General features: G+C 37.5%; 1 protein-coding gene across 1 annotated transcript; it reads right to left on the reverse strand.

Moving 5' to 3' along the window:
• Positions 1-206: 206 nt before the first annotated feature.
• LOC143363957 (uncharacterized) lies at positions 207-20,080 on the reverse strand. Its single transcript, XM_076804484.1, has 13 exons — positions 20,056-20,080; positions 19,823-19,825; positions 19,704-19,777; positions 19,580-19,660; positions 19,393-19,489; positions 18,553-18,613; positions 18,458-18,487; positions 18,345-18,400; positions 8,735-8,764; positions 5,666-5,956; positions 471-5,605; positions 280-339; positions 207-218 (listed from the first exon to the last, which is right to left on the reverse strand). The coding sequence occupies exons 1-13, from the start codon at positions 20,078-20,080 to the stop codon at positions 207-209; spliced, it is 5,955 nt and encodes a 1,984-aa protein (XP_076660599.1).
• Positions 20,081-20,952: the final 872 nt, after the last annotated feature.

Here is a 20,952-nt window from a genome sequence, read left to right on the forward strand (position 1 = left end):
TCGTAAAGACATAAATTTGTTAAGGATGGAATATGAGACTTTCTCGAAAGTGACGCAGCGTAAACCCAGACTGAGATTGGGGTTGGCGACGCAACACGCCGCCCCCCTTGAACTATTTAGTTCAATTGCACACGTTCGTAAAAGGCAAAATGTGGAATAATAGGTTTACAAAATATCAACAAGAATACAAACAATAAAAAAGGAATTTAAGGCGGTATCTAAAATGTAGGCGATTGTTGAGTATAAAACACGATCATAACTGCAGTAACTGCGAACTACCTTGAAGTTGATAATATACGTAACGCAAAAAGTAATATATCTAAAGTAATCTAAGTAGATCTAAAGTAATGTTAATGTTTAAAAAAATGAATATCATAGCCATAAAAATACGAAGAATAATAAGTATTACAAACGCAAACGGATATAAGTACACTATAGTATAATTAAGAGTCCATAAGTAGTGGGCATACTCGCTTAACACTACGTTTGTATGTTCCGCTCACAGTTTTTACGGTCACAACTCGTATAACGTTATCATCACCGGGATGGAGTTCGATAATACGTCCCAAGTGCCATTGCATTGGTGGAACGTTGTCTTCCTTCAAGATTACAAGGTCCCCAATCCTTGGCTGCTGCGATGATGATGTTCGCCATTTGCTACGTATACTCAGTTGGTTTACATATTCCTTATGCCATCTCGCCCAAAAATGCTGCTTCACCCTTTGGATGTGTTGCCATGTTGACAACTTATTAGAGGATACATGCTGTAGATCATGCTCAGGTATGCTCTTTAGCGAATCACCTATTAGGAAGTGTGCAGGGGTGAGGGCAGATGTGTCGTTTGGATCTGAAGACATAGGAGTTAGCGGTCTGGAATTTAATATCGCCTCAATTTCAATTATATAGGTATTTAATTGTTCATATGTGAACAATTGATCACCAACAGTTCGAATCAAATGATGCTTAAAGGACTTGACTAAGGCTTCCCACAGGCCACCGAAGTGGGGTGATCGCGGGGGGGAAAAATGCCACGTGACACCTTCGTTTGTCAAATATTGTGTCACCCTATGAACAAATGTTTCATTTTTTAAGAAATCAAGAAGATTCTTTAACTCATTGTTCGCGCCCACAAAATTAGTAGCATTGTCAGAATAAATATGACGTGATTTACCACGTCGAGAGAAAAAACGTTTCAGACAGGCTATAAACGATTCCGTGGTCAGATCACTGACCAATTCCATGTGTGCTGCCTTTGTTGCAAAGCATACGAATACGCAAACATATACCTTTATCTTTCCGCGATTTCGAAATTTCTTTTCCTTGACAAACAAGGGTCCACAATAATCTACACCCGAAATTTCAAATGGCCTGCTTTGTTGTACGCGATTTTTTGGCAAATTTTCCATAATATAGTTCATGTCCGAAGGGCGAGCCCTCTGACATCTAATACACTTCCGGATTATATGACGTGTAAAATTTTTTCCATCGATGATCCAATACCTTTGTCGGACTACATTTAATGTGGATTGCACACCGCTATGATAATTTTTAATATGATGCTCGCGAATGATTAATTTGGTAACATGGTGTGTTCGCGGTAACAAAATCGGATGTTTTTGATTGTAATCTAAAAGCGAATGATGCAATCTTCCGCCTACACGAAGAATCCCTTGCTCATCCAAAAAAGGATTTAAATTAAGAATTTTGCTGCGTTTGTCAAGTGTCTTGCCCGAGTTCAACGCATCTATTTCTCTCTTGAAATGTTCGTGCTGTAACGTCTTTATTATTTGATCGTGTGCATGATTTAATTCTTCAACATTGATCTTGCCATGTCGAATGTACTTTTTGGAGGCATTATTATAAAATCTATAACAATAAGCTATAACTCGCTTCAGCATTACAAAGGACGAAAATCGAAGAAATAGTTCGTTATTACAATTTATCGTTAATGCAGTAATTGTCCGTAATTCGGGTACCTTCGCTGAAGGCATTGGTGACAATGGCCATGCGTCCTCTGATTGATGTAACCATGAAGGACCTTGAATCCATAATTCATTGTTTAGAAATTCTATTGGATTTTGACCACGCGAAATAGCATCTGCTGGATTTTGTTGCGAAGGTACATGTCGCCAGTCATTCGATTGTGTAACAGCTTGTATCTTTGACACACGATTGGCTACGAAAGTTTTTAAAGTGTTCGACGATGTATTGATCCAACATAAGACAATTGTCGAATCCGTCCAGAGCCTTGTGCAATTAAATTGTATGCTGAGCGCCCTTTTTACATTTACGTATAATTTTGATAACAATACTGCAGCGCACAATTCTAATCTTGGAATTGTAGTTGAGTTCAAGGGAGCCACGCGCGATTTGGATGCTATTAAACGGACGGTAGTACTACCATCTGCTTGTCGAGAACGGATATATATACAGGCACCGTAAGCCTTTTCGCTGGCATCGCAAAATCCGTGAAGTTGGATTTCCGATGCCGCTGTTGCAATAATTTTTCGTGGTATTTTAAATTGTGATAGGCACGACAATTGCTGTTTGTAATCTTCCCAATCTGAGTATATATGTTGTGGAACAGATTCATCCCAATCTAGTTTAGCCTTCCATAAATCCTGCATGATCATTTTGGCTTTAACAATGACAGGCCCTAATAAACCTAGTGGGTCAAATAATTGCGCTGTACTTGACAAAATTGTTCTTTTTGTAATACGAGAGTTGCTAGTATTCATGTTTGTCGAATATGTAATAACGTCGGTAGATGAGTTCCAAAGCACACCGAGCGTCTTGACAATTGAATTAGAATTTATTTCGTGTGTGTCCTTTAAAGATTTGTCCACTAAATCCTTAAGTAAGGACGTCTCGTTCGAGGCCCATTGCCTTAAATGAAATTTAGCTTTGCTTGTAAGTTTTATCAATTCGTCTCGTAATTTGACAGCTTCTTCATAGGTAGACGCTCCGGTTAATAGATCGTCTACATAAAAGTCATTGACAATGGATTTAGATGCTAATGGATAAGGCCTTCCCTCATCTTGCACTAATTGCTGCAGAGCGCGTATCGCGAGGAACGATGCTGATGCTGTACCATACGTAACAGTGTCAAGTCTAAAAGTTTTTATTTGTTCGTTTATATTTTCACGCCACAGGATCTTTTGATAAGCTGCATCATCCTGATGCACGAGTACTTGCCGATACATTTTCTCAATATCAGCGGTCAAGACATAATTATGTAAACGAAAGCGTACTAGGAGAGAGAATAGATCATCCTGTATTGTAGGCCCTACTAATAAAACATCATTTAAAGATAGCTCATTCGAAGTGATGGCAGAAGCGTCAAAAACTACCCTAAGTTTTGTAGTTAGACTGGATTGTTTGAATACAGGGTGGTGAGGCAAATAATAACCGTCTTTCCTGCAATCATTTTTGGAAATATCAGTCATATGGCCTAAGACTCGATATTCCTGTATGAACCTTGAATACTCTTGCTTTAAAGCAGTATTTTGAATCAGACGTTTTTCTAAATTGTAAAATCTCTTCAAGGCTATTTCATAAGAAGTTCCTAGGTTCGATTTGTTTGGTGCAAACGGTAAACGTACGATGTAACGTCCTGAAGAATTGCGACTTGTATGTTCTCGGAAATGAGATTCACATAATTCTTCCTCTTTAGAAGCAATTTTTTCTGTAGGATACTCCTCAAGCTCCCAGAATTTCGCGATTTGGTCATCTATAGATGAAGTAGATAAATGGCATTTTATCGAATTCAAAGCGGGCTTGTTGGAAGGAATTGTTCCAGATAAAATCCACCCCATAACAGTTTTTTGTAAAACAAGCGATTTTTTGAATAAATAAATTTGACCAACAGACAGCAATTGATAAAATAATTCAGCGCCTAATAATGCATCTATTTTCGATGGTTTATGATATTCCGGATCAGCTAGCTGAATATTCTTCGGAATATTTACAATAGAACGGTTGATTTGTTGCGTAGGCAAATAGCATGCAATTTGTGGAATTGTGTAAAATCTTATTTGTGCCTTATAATTAGACGTTTTGGATGCGATAGTAGTTCGTACGGTATGTTTAATACGCGATTCCACTTGATTTATGCCAAATACTGGCACATCAATGCTCGTTTTAGGTAACTTTAATTTATTTGCTAATTCCTCGGTTATAAAATTTACTTGTGATCCTGAGTCTAATAAAATTCTGCAATCATGTTGAACATTTTGATTGTCCAGTATAAAGGCGCGTGTCGTAGAAAGCAAAACTTCGGATGGAATAGAAGCAGTTAGTGACGTATGCGATTGCTCGGCTGGAGCTGCGCACGAATTAGATGCTAAACTATTATTAACATCTTCGGTGCGATGTAATAGGGTATGATGTTTGCGCTGACATTTCTTACAAGTGCCACAATAACATTTGCTGCACGAATGCCCCGCCTTTAAACAATTAATGCATAATTTGGCGTTCTTTGCAACGTTAAAGCGATCGTTTATTGATAAACTTAAAAAGCGTTCACAGTTTTGAATGTTATGCGATTTGCTGCAAAGTTGACATTTAACGATTTTTTCTTGCGTTGAAACATAAGATTGATGTCCCGACCTAGAACTGCGCTCCTGGTTTAAGACTTTATTGCTTGCCCTAGCAGGTAGCTGTGCCCTACCTGTTTCGTGTGGGTTTTCCAAATGCACAACGGCATCGTCACGAGAAAATTTCAAAAGGAAATTTAATAAATCGTCAAGCTTCGGAAGATCCTGATCATTCAAAGAGCGATCCCATTCACGGCGAGTCGTCTTATCTAATTTTGAAGTGATTATGTAAGTCAGTATTTCGTTCCAACTATGAACTGGTACCGAAATAGCCTTTAGAGCATTTACATGTTTTTCCGTTGCGGTAATTAACGAGCGTAATGCTACCGGATCATCATGCGTAAGGCTTGGCAATTCGAATAATGATTTTAAATGAGCCTGTATGATTCTTCGTGGTTGAGTACACCGTTTTACTAATATAGACCATGCTACCAAATAATTTTCCTTGGAGGCGCTTAGCGTATCGATAACACTTGCTATTTCTCCATGCAAGGAGTGCTTCAAATAATGAAATTTTTGCACGTATAATAAGTCTTCGTTTTCATGGACCATCGATAGAAAAGAGTCATGAAAACTTTGCCATTCGAGAAGATTGCCATCAAATGTCGGTAATTTAATTTTCGGTAAAATTCCATTACCCTTTACGTTATCGTTTGCATTATTTCGCCTTGTGTCAGACTTTTCCGAAGGCGCTGCATTTTTAGAATTTTGTAATTTATCCAATGATTCCGCACAAGCATAATACGAGTCTTCAAATTCGATAATATGGCTTTGGTAATCGCCTGATTCGTCAAGGGCTTCGAGTTCGATAATTATACTATGAAAGTTATCGTAAAGTTCAGTTATTTTAGACTTTCGTACATTTAATGCGGATATCTCCAAAGAACTAGTCAGCGAATTTTTTATTCTCGTTAGCTGAGCTTTAATTGATGCACACTGGCGTTTAAGAGTTTTCATTTGTTCCGACATGATTTCGGCTATATTAAAGAAGATGGATATGGAGTCAAGGACTGCGAGAGTTATACAAGGATATTAAAGGTGATTCAGAGCTTACCGAACGATGATATTACAGCCCTCACAAGTTGTAGAGAATGCGATGGCTGCTTCGTAGAGAATGTCGGACGAGATGGTGTTGAAGAGAAGTTGCACCTTTTTCCACAGCAATGTCCTCTGCTTCAGAGAATGACGTGGTGTTGACTGTGTTGTGGGTTGATTCCCGATGAGCAGCACCTTCCCAATCTGCCAATTGTTGTTAGGCAGCTGCGTCTCCTCGATGCCTTCTTCTCCAGTGGTATATAAATTGAAACAGCTACGCTTCCACGGCAGCTCTTTCCCAATTAATGCAATATCAATGCACCAAGCTTCGTCGAATACGTTCGGTGTTTGTATTTTAAGCTCGTTCAGGTTTTAATCCGGCTCGAAGGACCATGTTGTGGCGTCACCAACGTCGTAAAATTGAGGTAGTTACGATGTGACGCGTGCTCGCACAATCTTTAGGATGTATGCAAGCTGGTTGTAGGGTTATGGTCACAACACTGTTTAGTAACAATATATATGTATTTAACGAAAGCGGATGGTTACTGTACAGCGAAGTGATTGCAAAAAAGAAGCGATAATACAGAGGCGAGACTTCGTTGGTATCTGACGAGAACGGAGAAGAATCTTAAGAACGTTGACTAGATAGATTCCCTCCGCGGATAGGGTTCGAATAGTGGGGGACCAATAATTGCATTTAGGGGCGGTTTTCGGCATTATGCAACGCCCACGAGCTGGTAGACACTTAGCAGAGTTCGTCTAAGGAAGACGACACCAAGTCCCGCGTGTCTGGAAACCGTCCCATAAATTACGGGCCCCCTGGCGCTACAAGTGGGTCTACGCTGCGTCACGTGCCATCGAGAGCGGTACGGTCGAGCGGATTTTGACCATGAAAGTGCGCTGACATTTACCAGTCGCACCCTGGTCGTAAAGACATAAATTTGTTAAGGATGGAATATGAGACTTTCTCGAAAGTGACGCAGCGTAAACCCAGACTGAGATTGGGGTTGGCGACGCAACAAGTCCTTTGCTTATTCGTGAAGAAATAAAATGTACTTTAAATTAAATGTTCAAAATGTCCACCACGGGCTTGTAAACATTTATTTACTCGAAACATCAAAGTTGTTCTAACACTTTTTAACATTTCGGGAGTCACTGAAGCGCAAGCGTCATGTATTCTTTGTTTCATATCCTCTTTTGTCGTCGGCGGTTCAAACATAACTTTGTCCTTTACATATCCCCATAAGAAAAAATCGAGGAGGCCATTGACGAGGTCCCCCACGATCTATCCATTTGTTCCCAAATTTTTCGTTCAAAAATTGCCTGGTGATGATTGCAAAATGTGGAGGAGCGCCGTCTTGTTGGAACCACATTTCTCTTCTAACGTGCAGTGGCACATCTTCCAAAAGCGCAGGCAAATGATTTTTTAAGAAATCACAATAACTTGCAGATGTTACAGTTTCTTGAAAAAAATAAGGTCTAATCACAAAATCTCCTATTAGGCCACACCAAACATTTAAAGACCATCGATGTTGAAAGGGAACACATCGCATCCAATTTGGGTTTTCCACGGACCAATAATGCAGATTATGTCTATTTACATGCCCTGAGTTCATAAAAGTGGCCTCATCGGAAAAAAGTATTTTGTACAAAAAGTCATTTTCCACAACACCCTGCAGCCACTCACAAAATCTTACGCGGTGATCGTAATCTGCTATCGAAAGCTCTTGTGATAAAACCATGTGATATGGATGATATACTTTTGCCGTTTCAAAATTCATTGAATTGATGAACGACTAATATGTGATGTTTGTGCAAGTGTACGTTCACTAATATGAGGATTTAATGTAATTGCAGCAAGAATACTGGCACTATTATTTTCGTTAGTGACAGCTTTAGGTTTATTGCGAGTTTTTTTACACAATTCACCGTGCTCGCGAAGCCGCTTTTCTAAATTATGAAATGTTGCATGACATTTTTTGATCCCATAACGTTCAAATAACACCTAACGTTAATAACATATTCACTTCTGTGTCAAAAGTAGCCATAATCACAATGTTACTGCTTGAATAACAGCTCTAAACTGAAAACATTTTCATAGATAAGTGAGTCAAACTCAAGTATTGTAAATATTGTTGTTTGTGTTTCTTCATGAATAAGCAAAGGACTCAAGCGCGTATAATTCCATAACGCTATTTCCGAGCGCTTCAAGTACCTGCAACTCGAAACTTCAAACTGTTAGATCTCATCATGGAAGTATCTGACAAAAAAATGTTTCAGACAAAATTGACTTGTTTTTTCCGGTAGAATCTAAATATGTAACATTTTATAGGGGGTTCCATTTAAAATTACAGAGGTACCTCCCCTCCCCCGTTAAAAGGGAAGGGAGGCCACTTCACGTTTATGTAGTCAGAAAGGCCCTTCAGTTCCATGCAATTTAAGACTAAGAACTTTAAAATCGATGTCATAGTTTTTTCGAGATACATATTGAGCTGTTCAGAGTTATGTGGGCCACCCTGTATATTCAAAATGGATGCGCATCAACAGTGTTAAAAAATTATAGAAATGCGAATAATAATTATACGTATGGAGAAATGTATAAATAAAATGTATAAAATAAATGTATGAAAATTGTATTTCTATAATTTGAAAATGTGGTATCTATATTTATTTAATGTTATATTTGTAATAATTAATATTATATTTTTTATGACATCAAATAAAAAAATATAATTTGAACATATAGTCATCACGTACATAACTCGTCAATCATTTGTATTTGACCAGATTTGATCATTCTTGTGGATCTAGTTCCAGCAGTTATCGTTCGTCAGCGTAGAGGGCGTAAGAAAACCAGTTGTTTACATATGAGACACGAAGCACCATATGGTGATTGGTCTACTCCTATACCTCGTCTGTGCTGGGACCCACTTTGAGACTCGCAGTTTAACACGGGGGCTGGCAATCTTTGTTTATATATATATATATATATATATATATATATATATATATATATATATATATATCTCGTCGGTGCCCCAACGTCGAGATACTCTCGTCAGTTGTGGAACTAAGAACGTGGAACTATCACTGATCTCAAATACCAACATCGGTAAACATGCTGCGCTCGCTACCTAAATAGAACATTTGCTCGTGAATTACGGAATAAACGTCAGTGACATAGGCAATAAATAACGTATAATGCGTAGAATGAAAATAATTATTTTTTATTTTATAATTTCATTACACTCAGATTGCCTTCTTATTTTCCATATTGTGCACCATTGTAATCATTATTTTATAATCGATAGTTTATAGGTGAAATTAATTAATTTGGAAATTATTGCGATATTTATAAAATAATGATTATTCAACAAAATATATTCTGTAATAGTTATAGAATAAAAAAAAAAGAATAAATACAATATTCAAGTAATGACAAAATTCAATCGTTCTTATTGTGATCCGTAGTAACAAACACAGAAAATTATTTTTGTTTACTTATTTAACCGATAATACCACTTCTAATGCTGGACTGCAATTATTCAAGTAAAGGTAGTAACGAAATAAAAGTGTTATCTAATGAAACTAACTTTCGACGGATCTTATCCATATAAAGCTATTTGGTGGCAGTATTATTGCTATTTGTACAGACACACAGATACACAGATTCTTATATCTTGCAATGCACGTTGTTTTTTTCTCCGTCAACCGATTTCGATGAAATTTTCAGTTTGTGTATCACTAACATAGAGGTAGAGATCAAAATTTTGAAAAGTGTCTGTCATTTTAAGTTTTAATTATAATTCTATTGTTTGATATTTTTTATACCTTATAGAATTGTTTCTTTACATTTAATATTCTTTATATTTTATCAGCAATAAACTTTATGTATAATCATTAATGGTATTGTTAAATTTAATTTTCTGTGAGTAATTGTCAATACATATACATTAGTAACCACATCTAGAGTTTTGCCCGAAATTCGGCTATTTGTCAGCAGCGAAAACCAATCTGTCGAACTCGAGACGGGAAGGATACGCCGCATCTCTTTCTTTTCATATGCTGTCCTTTTTTTGCGTCCGAAACTTCCGTCGTTCATTACACAAGTAAATATCATCGGAATTTTGTCATATTTGGTACCGTTTTCCGTAGAAAAATGCCACGAGTATGTTGGTGAAAGTCCGATAGAAAAATAATTAATAATGAAAAAGTTTATTTTTTTATTTAAAGGCCTGAGCTCACGCCAGTCTTTCATCTTTTCCGAACGCTTCGACTCTCCGCGGCTCTTTCTTTCCCATACGCTGTCCTTCTTCGCGTCCGAAACATCAATCGTTCATTACACAAGTAATTATCATCGGAATTATATCATATTAAGTTTCATTTTAATCAGAAAAATGTCACGAATATGTTGGTAAAAGTTAAAAAAAAAAAAAATAACGAAAAATAAAGAAGCTTTGTGATTGGATTAGTAGTGGTCTTCTGGTCTCACACCGATATAGCCGACAATGTGTGGTCCACTCCTCGGGGATGACGTTTCTCTAGTTTCGCTGTCCGCTTCTCCGTGCAACATTATATCGTAGACGGATATTCTCTCCTTTTGAATGCCAGTCATTTTGGTGTGCCCAGAGTTGGGCATTATTAGATAAAAATTATTTAAATAACGATTCGAATAAAAGATACTTCATCTTTATTCGTTATTCGAAGGTTCGAATGAAAAAGGTATCTTTATTCGACGAGTATCGAATAAATAATTTTATTCGACGAGAATTTATCCGACGAATAAAGATACTTTTTTTTATTCGAAGCGGATTTATTCAAACTACGAGAAATTTTTTCATCTTTCATCTGTATCTTTTATTCGAAGGCTTCAAATAAATGCTCGAATAACTTTTGCCGAGTGCCGAGCTTCAAAGACCCAGCGACGACAGACGACATACAATGTAAGCGGATGGAGAATCGCGCACGAATGAAAGTTTAAACTTTTAGATTGTTCAATATATCCTCATAAAATTGTGACGAGTGAATGGAGGGGATTTTTCTGTTGAAAATGAGGTGAAATTCGAGTATAATCGTACAAGTTTCACTGATACGTAATGTTACGATAAAAATTACAATCTCATTAAAGACAGTCCAAATGATGTCGTGTTTGGAGTCATTTTAATCGGGATAAGCTCTACAACTCATTCGTATTAACAATATTGTTCTGATGAAAACCAAAAAAAAACATAAATTGCCAATAATTCTCGATTCTCCATCTGCTTACATTGTAGGCTGTTGGTCGGTCGCTGGTCTTTGAAGTCCCGAGCTCGTAGAGTAGGGAGGTATCGGTGTGAAACAACTACCAATCCAATTGCAAAACTTCTTTATTATTCATTATTTTTTTTATGGGACTTGCGGCAAGTAATTCGTGGCATTCTTCTGATTAAAATCACACCAAACACGGTACAAATTGGAATGTATTTAATATTTTTATCCGTAGATTTATTCGAAGGCTTCGAATAAATCTTCGGATAACTTTTGCCAGCTCGACGAATAAACGGTAACGACGGCCGACGAGGACAGACGAGCGCCGAACGTCGAAGACCCAGCGCTTACCAAACAGCATACAATGTAAACGGATGGAGAATCGCGCACGAATGAAAGTTTAAACTTTTAGATTGTTCAATATATCCTCATGAAATTGTGACGAGCGAATGGAGGGGATTTTCCTGATGAAAATGAGATCAAATTCGGGTGTAATCGACCAAGTTTCACTGATACGTAATGTTACGATAAAAATTACAATCTCATTAAAGACAGTCCAAATGATGTCGTGTTTAGACTCATTTTGATCGGTATGAGCTCTACAACTCATTCGTATTAACAATATTGTTCTGATTAAAAACATAAAAGCATAAATTGCCAATAATGTTGGATTCTCCATTTGCTTACATTGTAGGCTGTTGGTCGGTCTTTATAAAAAAATCTTTATTCGTCGAATAAATTCATTACGTGCGGAATAGAGATAACATAATTATTTTTATTTGACGCGTAACAAATCATTTTTTATCTTTTATTCGCTGTTTGAAATGTCTATTTCAATAAAAATTTGCCCATCTTTGCTTCTACAATTATATTATTTTATATTATATTAATTCATCCACGTGATTCTCTCTCAAACTCTATACTATTCGGAATAGTACGTTAAATAAACGCTACTCTGGTTTTCAACATATTTCTGTTCCCACAGATCGATTCTTGGAACAATTATCTATAAAAAAAAGTGTAAGGAAATAATGCTTGTTCATGAAATATTTTTAAATTACAAATTAAGGTATCTCATATGGAAGTAGAAATTGATTTTCCTAAAATTATGCTTTAATAATTTCTTACGTAAAATATTTTGACGAATTTTTCGTCCTTGATATTAGTTTTACTTTTAATATTTTAGATCTTAAAAAGCAACACTAAAAAAAAATATCTTTTTAATTTGAATACGTTTGTCGGAGAATGTAACATTTGATAATCGATATGGGTCCGTGATGATTCACCTTCTCAGCGACGAGAAGTTCCTTAGTGGTCTTCTGCACCTTAGTGTTAAACTGCGAGTCTCAAAGTGGGTGCCAGGTGGGTGCTGGGAGCGGTCGGTAACGGCCCTAATGTCGAGATACTCTCGTCGGTTGTGGAACTAAAAGAACATTTGCTCGTGAATTATGGAAAAAACGTCAGTGACAGAGGCAATAAATAAACGTATAATGCGTAGAATGAAAATAATTATCTTTTATTGTATAATTTCATTACACTCTTATTGCCTTCTTATTTTCCATATTGTTCACCATTGTAATCATTATCTTATAATCGATAATTTATAGGTGTAATTAATTAATTTGGAACTTCTTGCGATATTTATAAAATAATGATTATTCAACAAAATATATTCTGTAATAGTTATAGAATAAAAAAAAAGAATAAATACAATATTCAAGTAATGTGGCGGACCCCTTGGAGAAGGGTTGATCGGACCCAGGTAGGAGCGTCGTCTGCGGGCTGGGACCTTGGACGCACTTGGTCGCCAGGCCCAAGCTCTTCCCGAGCGCACACTTAGTCGCCGGAAGTCTGTTCCTACCTGGGGTGCACATTTGGCGACCAGGTTCGGGGTTTTTCCTTGGCGTGCACATTTGGCCGCCAACCCTTGACTTTCGCCAGGACACGGATGTTCGGTGCAAGGACACGAACTTTCTCCAAGGGGCACGTACAGGAAGCGACATCCCCACTCCAGAAGTTTTCTTGTTCGAAGGAAATTCCTGGAGGATATAAGCGCGGATTCTGACGGATGACAGGGTCAGTCAGTCAGTCAGTTCAAGTCAGTCAGTCGTTGTGAGAAGTCGTCATTCGCCGTCAGTTGTTCGTATAGTCGTTTATCCGTAGTTCTTGTTTCATTGTTATTTCATTTTCTTTGTTCCTTGTTACGTCGTTGAGTTTTTGTTGCTTATTTAATAAATGGTTATTGTTATATTGGGTGAATCCTTTACTGAACACCCAAACCACAACACATACCAAAAGGAAATAAAAATTTTTTTATCTTTTATTCGTTACTCGAAATTTTTATTTAGATAAATATTTTGCCCAACTCTGGTTGAGCTTAGCTCGGCTCGATTGTGCGAGTCGAGTCGAGTACTCGCACGATGCGAGCTATCCGCACCGATGCGAGCTGCTCGAAATAAAATCAGGCGTAAAATGACATGATGCGAGTTACAGCGGGAAGATCAGCACATCGATATTATCAAGCATTTTAGTATATTGACAATGCTAAATGTTTGCGATGTTTTATTATATATTTTGATAGTGAAATGTTGATTCAGAATTTCTATAACCCTTATTGAAAATAATTATGCAATAACAACTATTTCCTAGATTTATGTAAATAACTAGCTGTGATCTGTAAAGAACGGTATTTTATATATTCCTTTATATTATACTCCGGGGTTCAGTGTACAGTCGTAAAAATGTGTTGTTGCAAAATTGTTTATAATGTTAAAAATTAACGTTAAGCTTCGTTAAATAGTTTTTGAAAGGAATGGGTATATAAACAATATTGTATAATATTGATGTGTATTTATACGAGGTCGCCGCCGCGTCTACAATGTATGCTGGCGGTTCGTCGGCGTGCTCTTTGGACAGGCCGCCACACTGGTACTCGCACCAAAGGTCAAAAGACTGAATTCTGGTAAGCTGAGAAAAACTGTTTGACAGAATCTGAGCTAACTAACCTGAGAATAGATTGTCTTAGACTTTTATATTTTTCGATAATGAATAACTAAGCTAGTGGCTCGATGGGGAGGGAAGAGCAAAACGCATACGCGTGCCGGTAGATTAAATACTCAGAGCGGGTGACCTAAGTGGGCGAGTGCAGGCGAGAGCCGGTCATAAACCTTAGCTCGCTGATGAGAGCCCTACTGTCCCATTGTACGGAAGTACACTTTTTAGAAGAAATGGCCGAGATAACGAACCAAAAAGGCAGTAAACCATTTTCACACTGCACAATTATAAACATGGAGATAGCGCAGGTTGCTTAGCGAGAAACGTGCGGCCGCTTCTCGTTATACATTATGCAGTCAGTCTCATAATTGATGGCAGACACTTTAAATCAGAATAACTTTTTTTATAAATCGACCAAACGACTTCAGCTGTTCTGCCAAGCTAGATAGATTAATTTACTAGATGACATGTAATGAAAACGCAGGAAAAATTGCGTTATATAATTGCGTTAATTGTCGAGCTAGGAAGTAGATTTAACTTTGCTGCCACTACGAATTATTTGGTAGTTAGCATGATTTTGCACCATCGTATAAAAGTGTTACGAGCCAGGGCTATGAGCAGCGCGAGAGGCCGGCGAGGGGATTTTTACCCCAGGAATATGGTTTCAATTGTTAGTTAGGTACGCGGACGCACCCGATGCGAAATCGAGGAGCCGCTAGGATAGTTGACGTCGAGGACGCACCTGATGCGAAATCAGGGAACCTCTGGGAGGTTGGTGTCAAACGCAGACGCACCCGATGCGAAATCGAGGAGCTACTAGGAGGATGAAACTTCGTGCACGCACCCGATGCGAAATCGAGGAGTCACTAGGGAACACGCGGCGAACCCGATACGAAAGGAGGTTGTATAAGAGCGCGGACGCACCTGATGCGAAATCAGGGAGCTGCTAGGATGCGGAAGAACCCAATGCGAAATCGGGGATCCGCCTAGGATGGTATAATTTCGTGGACGCACTCAATGCGAAATCGAGGAGCCACTAGGTTGGAGAAATCTTCGTTGAATCGAATTTAAGTATTAGTAAGCCTCGTAACTTCTATATAATTTAATTGATACAATCCGAGCGGTTAGATTGTATCGTGTGGGAACGTTCAATTATTATACTAGGATTTTAGGCAATAATTAAGGGTACGCGAGTTAACAAACAAGACAATTTATTCTGAATTGAAATTACTACAAGTGTTGTTGTTTGTGTCGCGAATGAATATAATAAATGTACAATTAGAGGAATTGTTTACCTATGTTGCACGGTGTTGACGCACTGGCAATGCGGGGTTAGATGGCGATTGTTGAATGCCAAATAGAATATATACCGAACTAACGGAATCTATAAGGTTATGAATTGATTCGAAAGGGACTTTAACCCGATCTCACTAGACTTGACTCTGTAACGCGACGTGACTGCACGATTACTATAACGTTACGGAACCGTTTCTGAATCTTGACTGAACCGCTTCTCGACTAACCGAAGAGGATGAAAACGAATGGGTTTATATACCTTGAAAATGAAAGGGGTACTCTGTTTAAGATTTGATATCGCGTAGGGTCACAGTCACATTTTTTGTCACTTCTAATGAAAAGCAGGGCTCAGTTAGATTTTCGTTGAAAGGGGTTAATGAAGGTTATCCGGGCTATTTCCTATCAGAATATTGATTAACGGATGCCAGAAGGGAGTGTTTAGAGATTTTGGTATAAAGAAGGCATACAGTATCTTTCGTTAATAAAAGGGGCCTGTTGGGACGCTTTTCGTTCTCAGAAAAGAGATTAGAAATTCTAATCGAAATAAACGTGGAGAACGTCTCCATACGTAACAAAAGATCGACTGTTATCCATGGAGAAGAGCCAACAATTGCAAATTGAAAAAAGATTTAGATTAAAATATTAACTAAACAGAAAGTATGACGAGTGTTGAACGTAGACATCAGATCCTTTTAAAAGGGCCTAGCCGATTTATGGTCAAAACTGCCCTTAGAGGAAAAACCCCTCTGAGTAAAATTTCAACCCCCTATCTTGCCCATGAGGTTAGTTACAGGGTAAATTAGATTTCGCGCTTCTCCGCGTATTTCCCGCACTCTGATGCTTTCTAAAATTCTGAAAAAAATGTGACATATTTTGGATTCTAAGGCTGATTTTTGATAATTTTTTCAGATTTTTTTGTTACAAACTGTGGTCGTAAAAAAAAATGAAAAACCTCCAAAAAATCGGAAAAATGCAGATTTCTCAAAAATTTGAAAACATGCTATTCTACTGTTTAGTTCCTTGTTAAAGTACTATAACAGGCAGTGTCGTCAATTTTTTTTAGATTTTTTGTTGTGGGACATCATCGTCAAAAAACAATAAAAACCGAATTTTTTCGACGTTTTTGCTATTAGGAGGAAAGTTACACTTGTTGGTTTTATCGCAGCTATATATTAAGTAATTTTTAGCATTATTAAATTGAAACAAGTAATTCTTTGACCTAAGAAATGTGATTTAAGAGAAAGAATAAATTGTATTTTGTGTGATATATACCAGAATGTTCGTAAAGTTTTGTAACATCGCCGGACGTGTCGAACTAAGGAGCGGATACGCTGGGGTTCTTATCCTGTCGGTGGTAAATGTTTTTTCCCATACATCATCTTTATTTTTTCAATTTCTTATATTATTTATTCATGTGATTTTAACAATATTTTTTTAATGTTTTAAAAATATTGAAGTAACATTGATTAGGCAATGAATATTTATATTATTGTGTTCGTCTACGATTTCCGCCAGATATGAAATTGCTTGTGAAAATTGGTAAGATTCCGTGAAAAGAATTTTGAAATCTACGTCTGTCATTTCCAGAAAATCAAGAAATCAATACTGTTTGAAATGGAATCTTTTTGCGGTTCCAATTGTTTTGACCATCTTAATCGGCTATGCCCTTTTAAATCTTATCACCTATACTTGCACAGTACCGAATGACAGGCTGTTGGAACTTCCAACTTCCAACTTGGTTTCACGTTAATTTTCAACATTATAAACAATTTTGCGACAACACATTTTTACGACTGTACAGTGAACCGGAGTATAATATAAAGGAATATATAAAATACCGTTCTTTACAGATCACATCTAGTTATTTACATAAATCTAAATAGTTGTTATTGCATAATTATTTTCAATAAGGGTTATACAAATTCTGAATCAACATTTCACTATCAAAATATATAATAAAACATCGCAAACATTTAGCATTGTCAATATACTAAAATGCTTGATAATATCAATGTGCTGATCTTCCTGCTGTAACTCGCATCATGTCATTTTACGCCTGATTTTATTTCGAGCCGTTCGCTTCGTTGCGAGCAGCTCGCATCGTGCGAGTACTCGACTCGACTCGAAAAGCGAGTCCCGGCTCGACTGGACCCGAGCTCGGCTCGCATATGCGAGCTTGGCTGCAGGCCTACTCTATACAGACATAGCGAAGACATGTACAAACACGGTGGTATGCATTTTTAATTGGTTACTTACTTATTTAAGACGTAAAATGTCTAGAAAAAAGGCACAGGATAACATAGCGTGACAGTCAAGGCCAAATGCCTGCCGGCCCCCTTAAGGCAAGGAGTGGGAATCGAGGGACACGATGACCTACTGCCGAGCGTCGCACAGTGGGCCATTTGGACGAAATCGGATTCAAAATCAAGGAACTTTCGATAGGAATGAGGTAGAGCGATGAAATTTTTTTAAAATGAAAGCTGAAACTTAGTAGAATATGGGAAAAATAGAGAGATTGTGGTCCGACCGTTTTTTAACCTCGAGAAAATTCGTTAAACGCGCACAAATTCAAGAAAATGTTAGTTTTTTCAATACCACGCCCGGAAAAAAATTTTTTCTAACATGCTACACATCATTTCCCATAGATTTTTTCACACTGATTTCAAATCTGGTCTCAAAATTTGTCTTCGATCTCAGGATTTTGTAAAAAATAGATTTTTGTGACAAAAACTAATGAAGTCATTTTTTCGTTGAAATGATTGGATGGTAATAATCTCCCTATTTTTCCCATATTCTACAAAGTTTCAGCTTTCATTTAAAAAAAAATTTCATCGCTCTACCTCATTTCTATCGAAAGTTCTTTGATTTTGAATCCGATTTCGTCCAAATTGCCCACTGTGCGTCGTCGCGCCGTTTAGGGTGAGGTGTTTAGCGGGATATTATGAGTGCGGGAAGGTACGTGTGATGGTAAAGTGGATTGGTAACTTAACTATCGGATTGTTCTTATGTCCTGTTGTGTTTGTGTTACATTAAATGTGTACTTAGAGCTACGCAAACATAAGGCCGAATAAATAATTTTATTTATTTATCACCGACAAAGATTTTGAGACAGTGAGGTTTTTTAAAGGACTTTTAGGGCTATTTTTAATGAATCAACCTGGATCTTGGCCTACCAACCTCTCTCGTTTGGTGGATATTGAAGTAAGTAGAACAGAGTACGATTAATCCGGCGTCTGGGAAACAGGCGTTTATGAAACTTTACGGTCTATAGTATTAACTCTCGAACTTACCGCGGAGAGTTCCGCGAAGTCTTCTGGCTTCTTAAATTATTTTACGCTCAAAACTTAACACAGAAGAAGTTAATAGGAAATATTGTTTCCTTTACATCGTTACAGTAGTTAAAGCAAGTATTGCGAAGGGGTTGTTGGTGTGAAACAGTTTCCTACCTTCCATAATTTATTTTCGATTCATTATTAATTCGGAACACGTCCGTCAAAAATAATTAAATACATTAATATAGTTATCTATAATTTAAAAAAAACGTTCCTTTTTTCAGTTTTTTGTTATTAGATAATGTATATCATTTTACTTACATATAGTATTAATGTTTGTTTAATGAGTCCCATTAGATAGTTGTCGTTATTTTTTCCTTTATTCCTTATATTCATGTTTGGAATTTGAAAAATTTGTAACGCAGAAGTTATTTCTGTTCAGATATTATAAATTTATAAATAATAAATTCCTTCTGTTTGAAACCTTCGAATGGATTGTTCAACGTCTTATTACTTATTACATTATTATTTTTTAATTTTTAATTATAATTTGATTACATCGTAATTCGTAATTGATGTAATTTAATTACAAAGTATTTTGTAATTGTACTCCATTGCAATTCGAAGATCTGAATTATAAATTACAATATAATTTAATTACAATGTAATTCAATTACTTTGTAATTATAATTCCTGGAATAATTCAATTGTAATTCAGCATAACTCTGTATGTAGGTCTCTGTATTACGACTGCACCGGCGAGTGCAATACAGCGCATATGAAGAACTGTTAAAAAAACGATTGCAGTCGAAGGTCGCAATTGCACCGGCGAGTGCAATACAGCGCATATGAAGAACTGTTCAAAAAGCGATTGCAGTCGAAGGTCGCAATTGCACCGGCGGGTGCAATACAGCGCATATGAAGAGCTGTTTTATGGCCTATTGCGACTGTACCGGCGAGTAACAACCGGGGGAATAACGTTCGAAGCTCAATTACGACTATTAAGATACTATAACAATACTGTTCCTCATTCTTTGCCCGTAGTAAGTTCTGAAATAAAAGGAAGGAAATGATTGCGAAAATATCTTCTTTAACCCTCCGGGTGCTGTGCCGCAGTCATTTTTGACCCGCTCGTTTCACCACCACTTTCACTGCTTCCGCGACGGAAACGCTTGCGTACGTCACTATACCTATTATCTCAAAGCAGCCTTTTTTTGTCCTCTGGGGACCAAAACCTTACGGATAGCTTAGTTTCTTACGATACTCTGCTAAGGGAGGTCGTGTGCGACAAGACGCAAATCGATATTGTATATTGATAAGTTTTCATGTTTCTGGTATCTATTGTTGAATGTTTTTATTTATCTGTTTGTTATATGTCCATACAATCTACAAACGAGCCAAGATGTAATAGATACAATAGAAATATTGAATTAATATTATTTTTTCGTAAATCACAATGCTGTTATATAATACTATTGTCACGTCCCGCGTAGCGTCGCGTCCCACAGTGGTCCAGGTCGAGGAATTAACGAGAGAGAGAGAGAGAGAGAGAGAGAGAGAGAGAGAGAGCCGTGAGCGAATGCGTTAAGTATCGAGTTATTAAGAGAGTGATTTACCCTTTGCAGTCGGCGCTATTTTCATTCTAAAACTAAATTTTTCTTCCGTCTTGGAATATTTTCATTTTATTCATACGAAACTAATCCGATTACCACATATAATAATTAAATGTTTAGTAATCTATTAAATAGAAATTTTGTAATGTAACAAATATTTTGTAATATTTTTTGTAATTTCTTTGAAATAATGCCACAACAATTTTTAGTGGTGCATCACAGTCACCACTCGAGTGCAAAGGGTTAAAGGACTTCAGCGAAATCGGTGCGATATCATACCACCCGATGATATGCTCACTATTAACTCGTTGGTATCACGTGGTGCTCCCACTACGCGCTACACGTCTTCCGCGATTGGCCGAATCGCTCATCGAAGACAGCAAACGAGCGTATTGAGTGTGACTGCAACAGAGCGATGTCGCGCGGCGACGCAACGCTGAGCTCAGAACATTGGTGTAACTATATTGTGCGTGCACGGCAAACAGGTCCATGGAAACCTAGTTTCCTTGCACGCACAGCAGGGATCCATCAACCCACGCTTGAAATTTGCGACTTTTTTATTAAATTTAAGACTCCAGTCTTCACGGTTAGCGAGAATCAGAGAATATCATGTGTCCCCCATAGTTTACGCGGATCCTACTTATTTACGCCTACGTCGACCGTCCCCGCCGGGAGTAAAGCGTAAGAGTGGGATCCGCAGCCTTGCGTCAAGAGTGGGGACTCGCCGTTCCCCCTGCACTCCACTGACGAAATTTTTGACAACTCTCGCCGATCGTACAATACTATAGGATGGGTAAGCGGATGGTATTGGGAAGATGGCCCTCGAAGCGTTTAAATTTTATTGATACACCTCGAGCGATAAAGGCGTATCTAATGTGGGAAATACTAGTTACTGGAATT

This window comes from Halictus rubicundus, unplaced genomic scaffold, assembly GCF_050948215.1.
Source record: "Halictus rubicundus isolate RS-2024b unplaced genomic scaffold, iyHalRubi1_principal scaffold0186, whole genome shotgun sequence".
Classification (NCBI taxonomy): Eukaryota; Metazoa; Arthropoda; class Insecta; order Hymenoptera; family Halictidae; genus Halictus; species Halictus rubicundus.

Excerpts from the sequence above, each read along its gene's own strand:
- LOC143363957 (XM_076804484.1), bottom strand. The coding sequence starts at position 20,080 with ATGAAAATAGCGCCGACTGCAAAGG. Across the intron at positions 19,661-19,703 it reads ACACGACCTCCCTTAGCAGA|AGGACAAAAAAAGGCTGCTT; the intron begins GTATCGTAAGAA and ends TTTGGTCCCCAG. Across the intron at positions 18,401-18,457 it reads ACTTCGCGGAACTCTCCGCG|ACGCCGGATTAATCGTACTC; the intron begins GTAAGTTCGAGA and ends CCTGTTTCCCAG.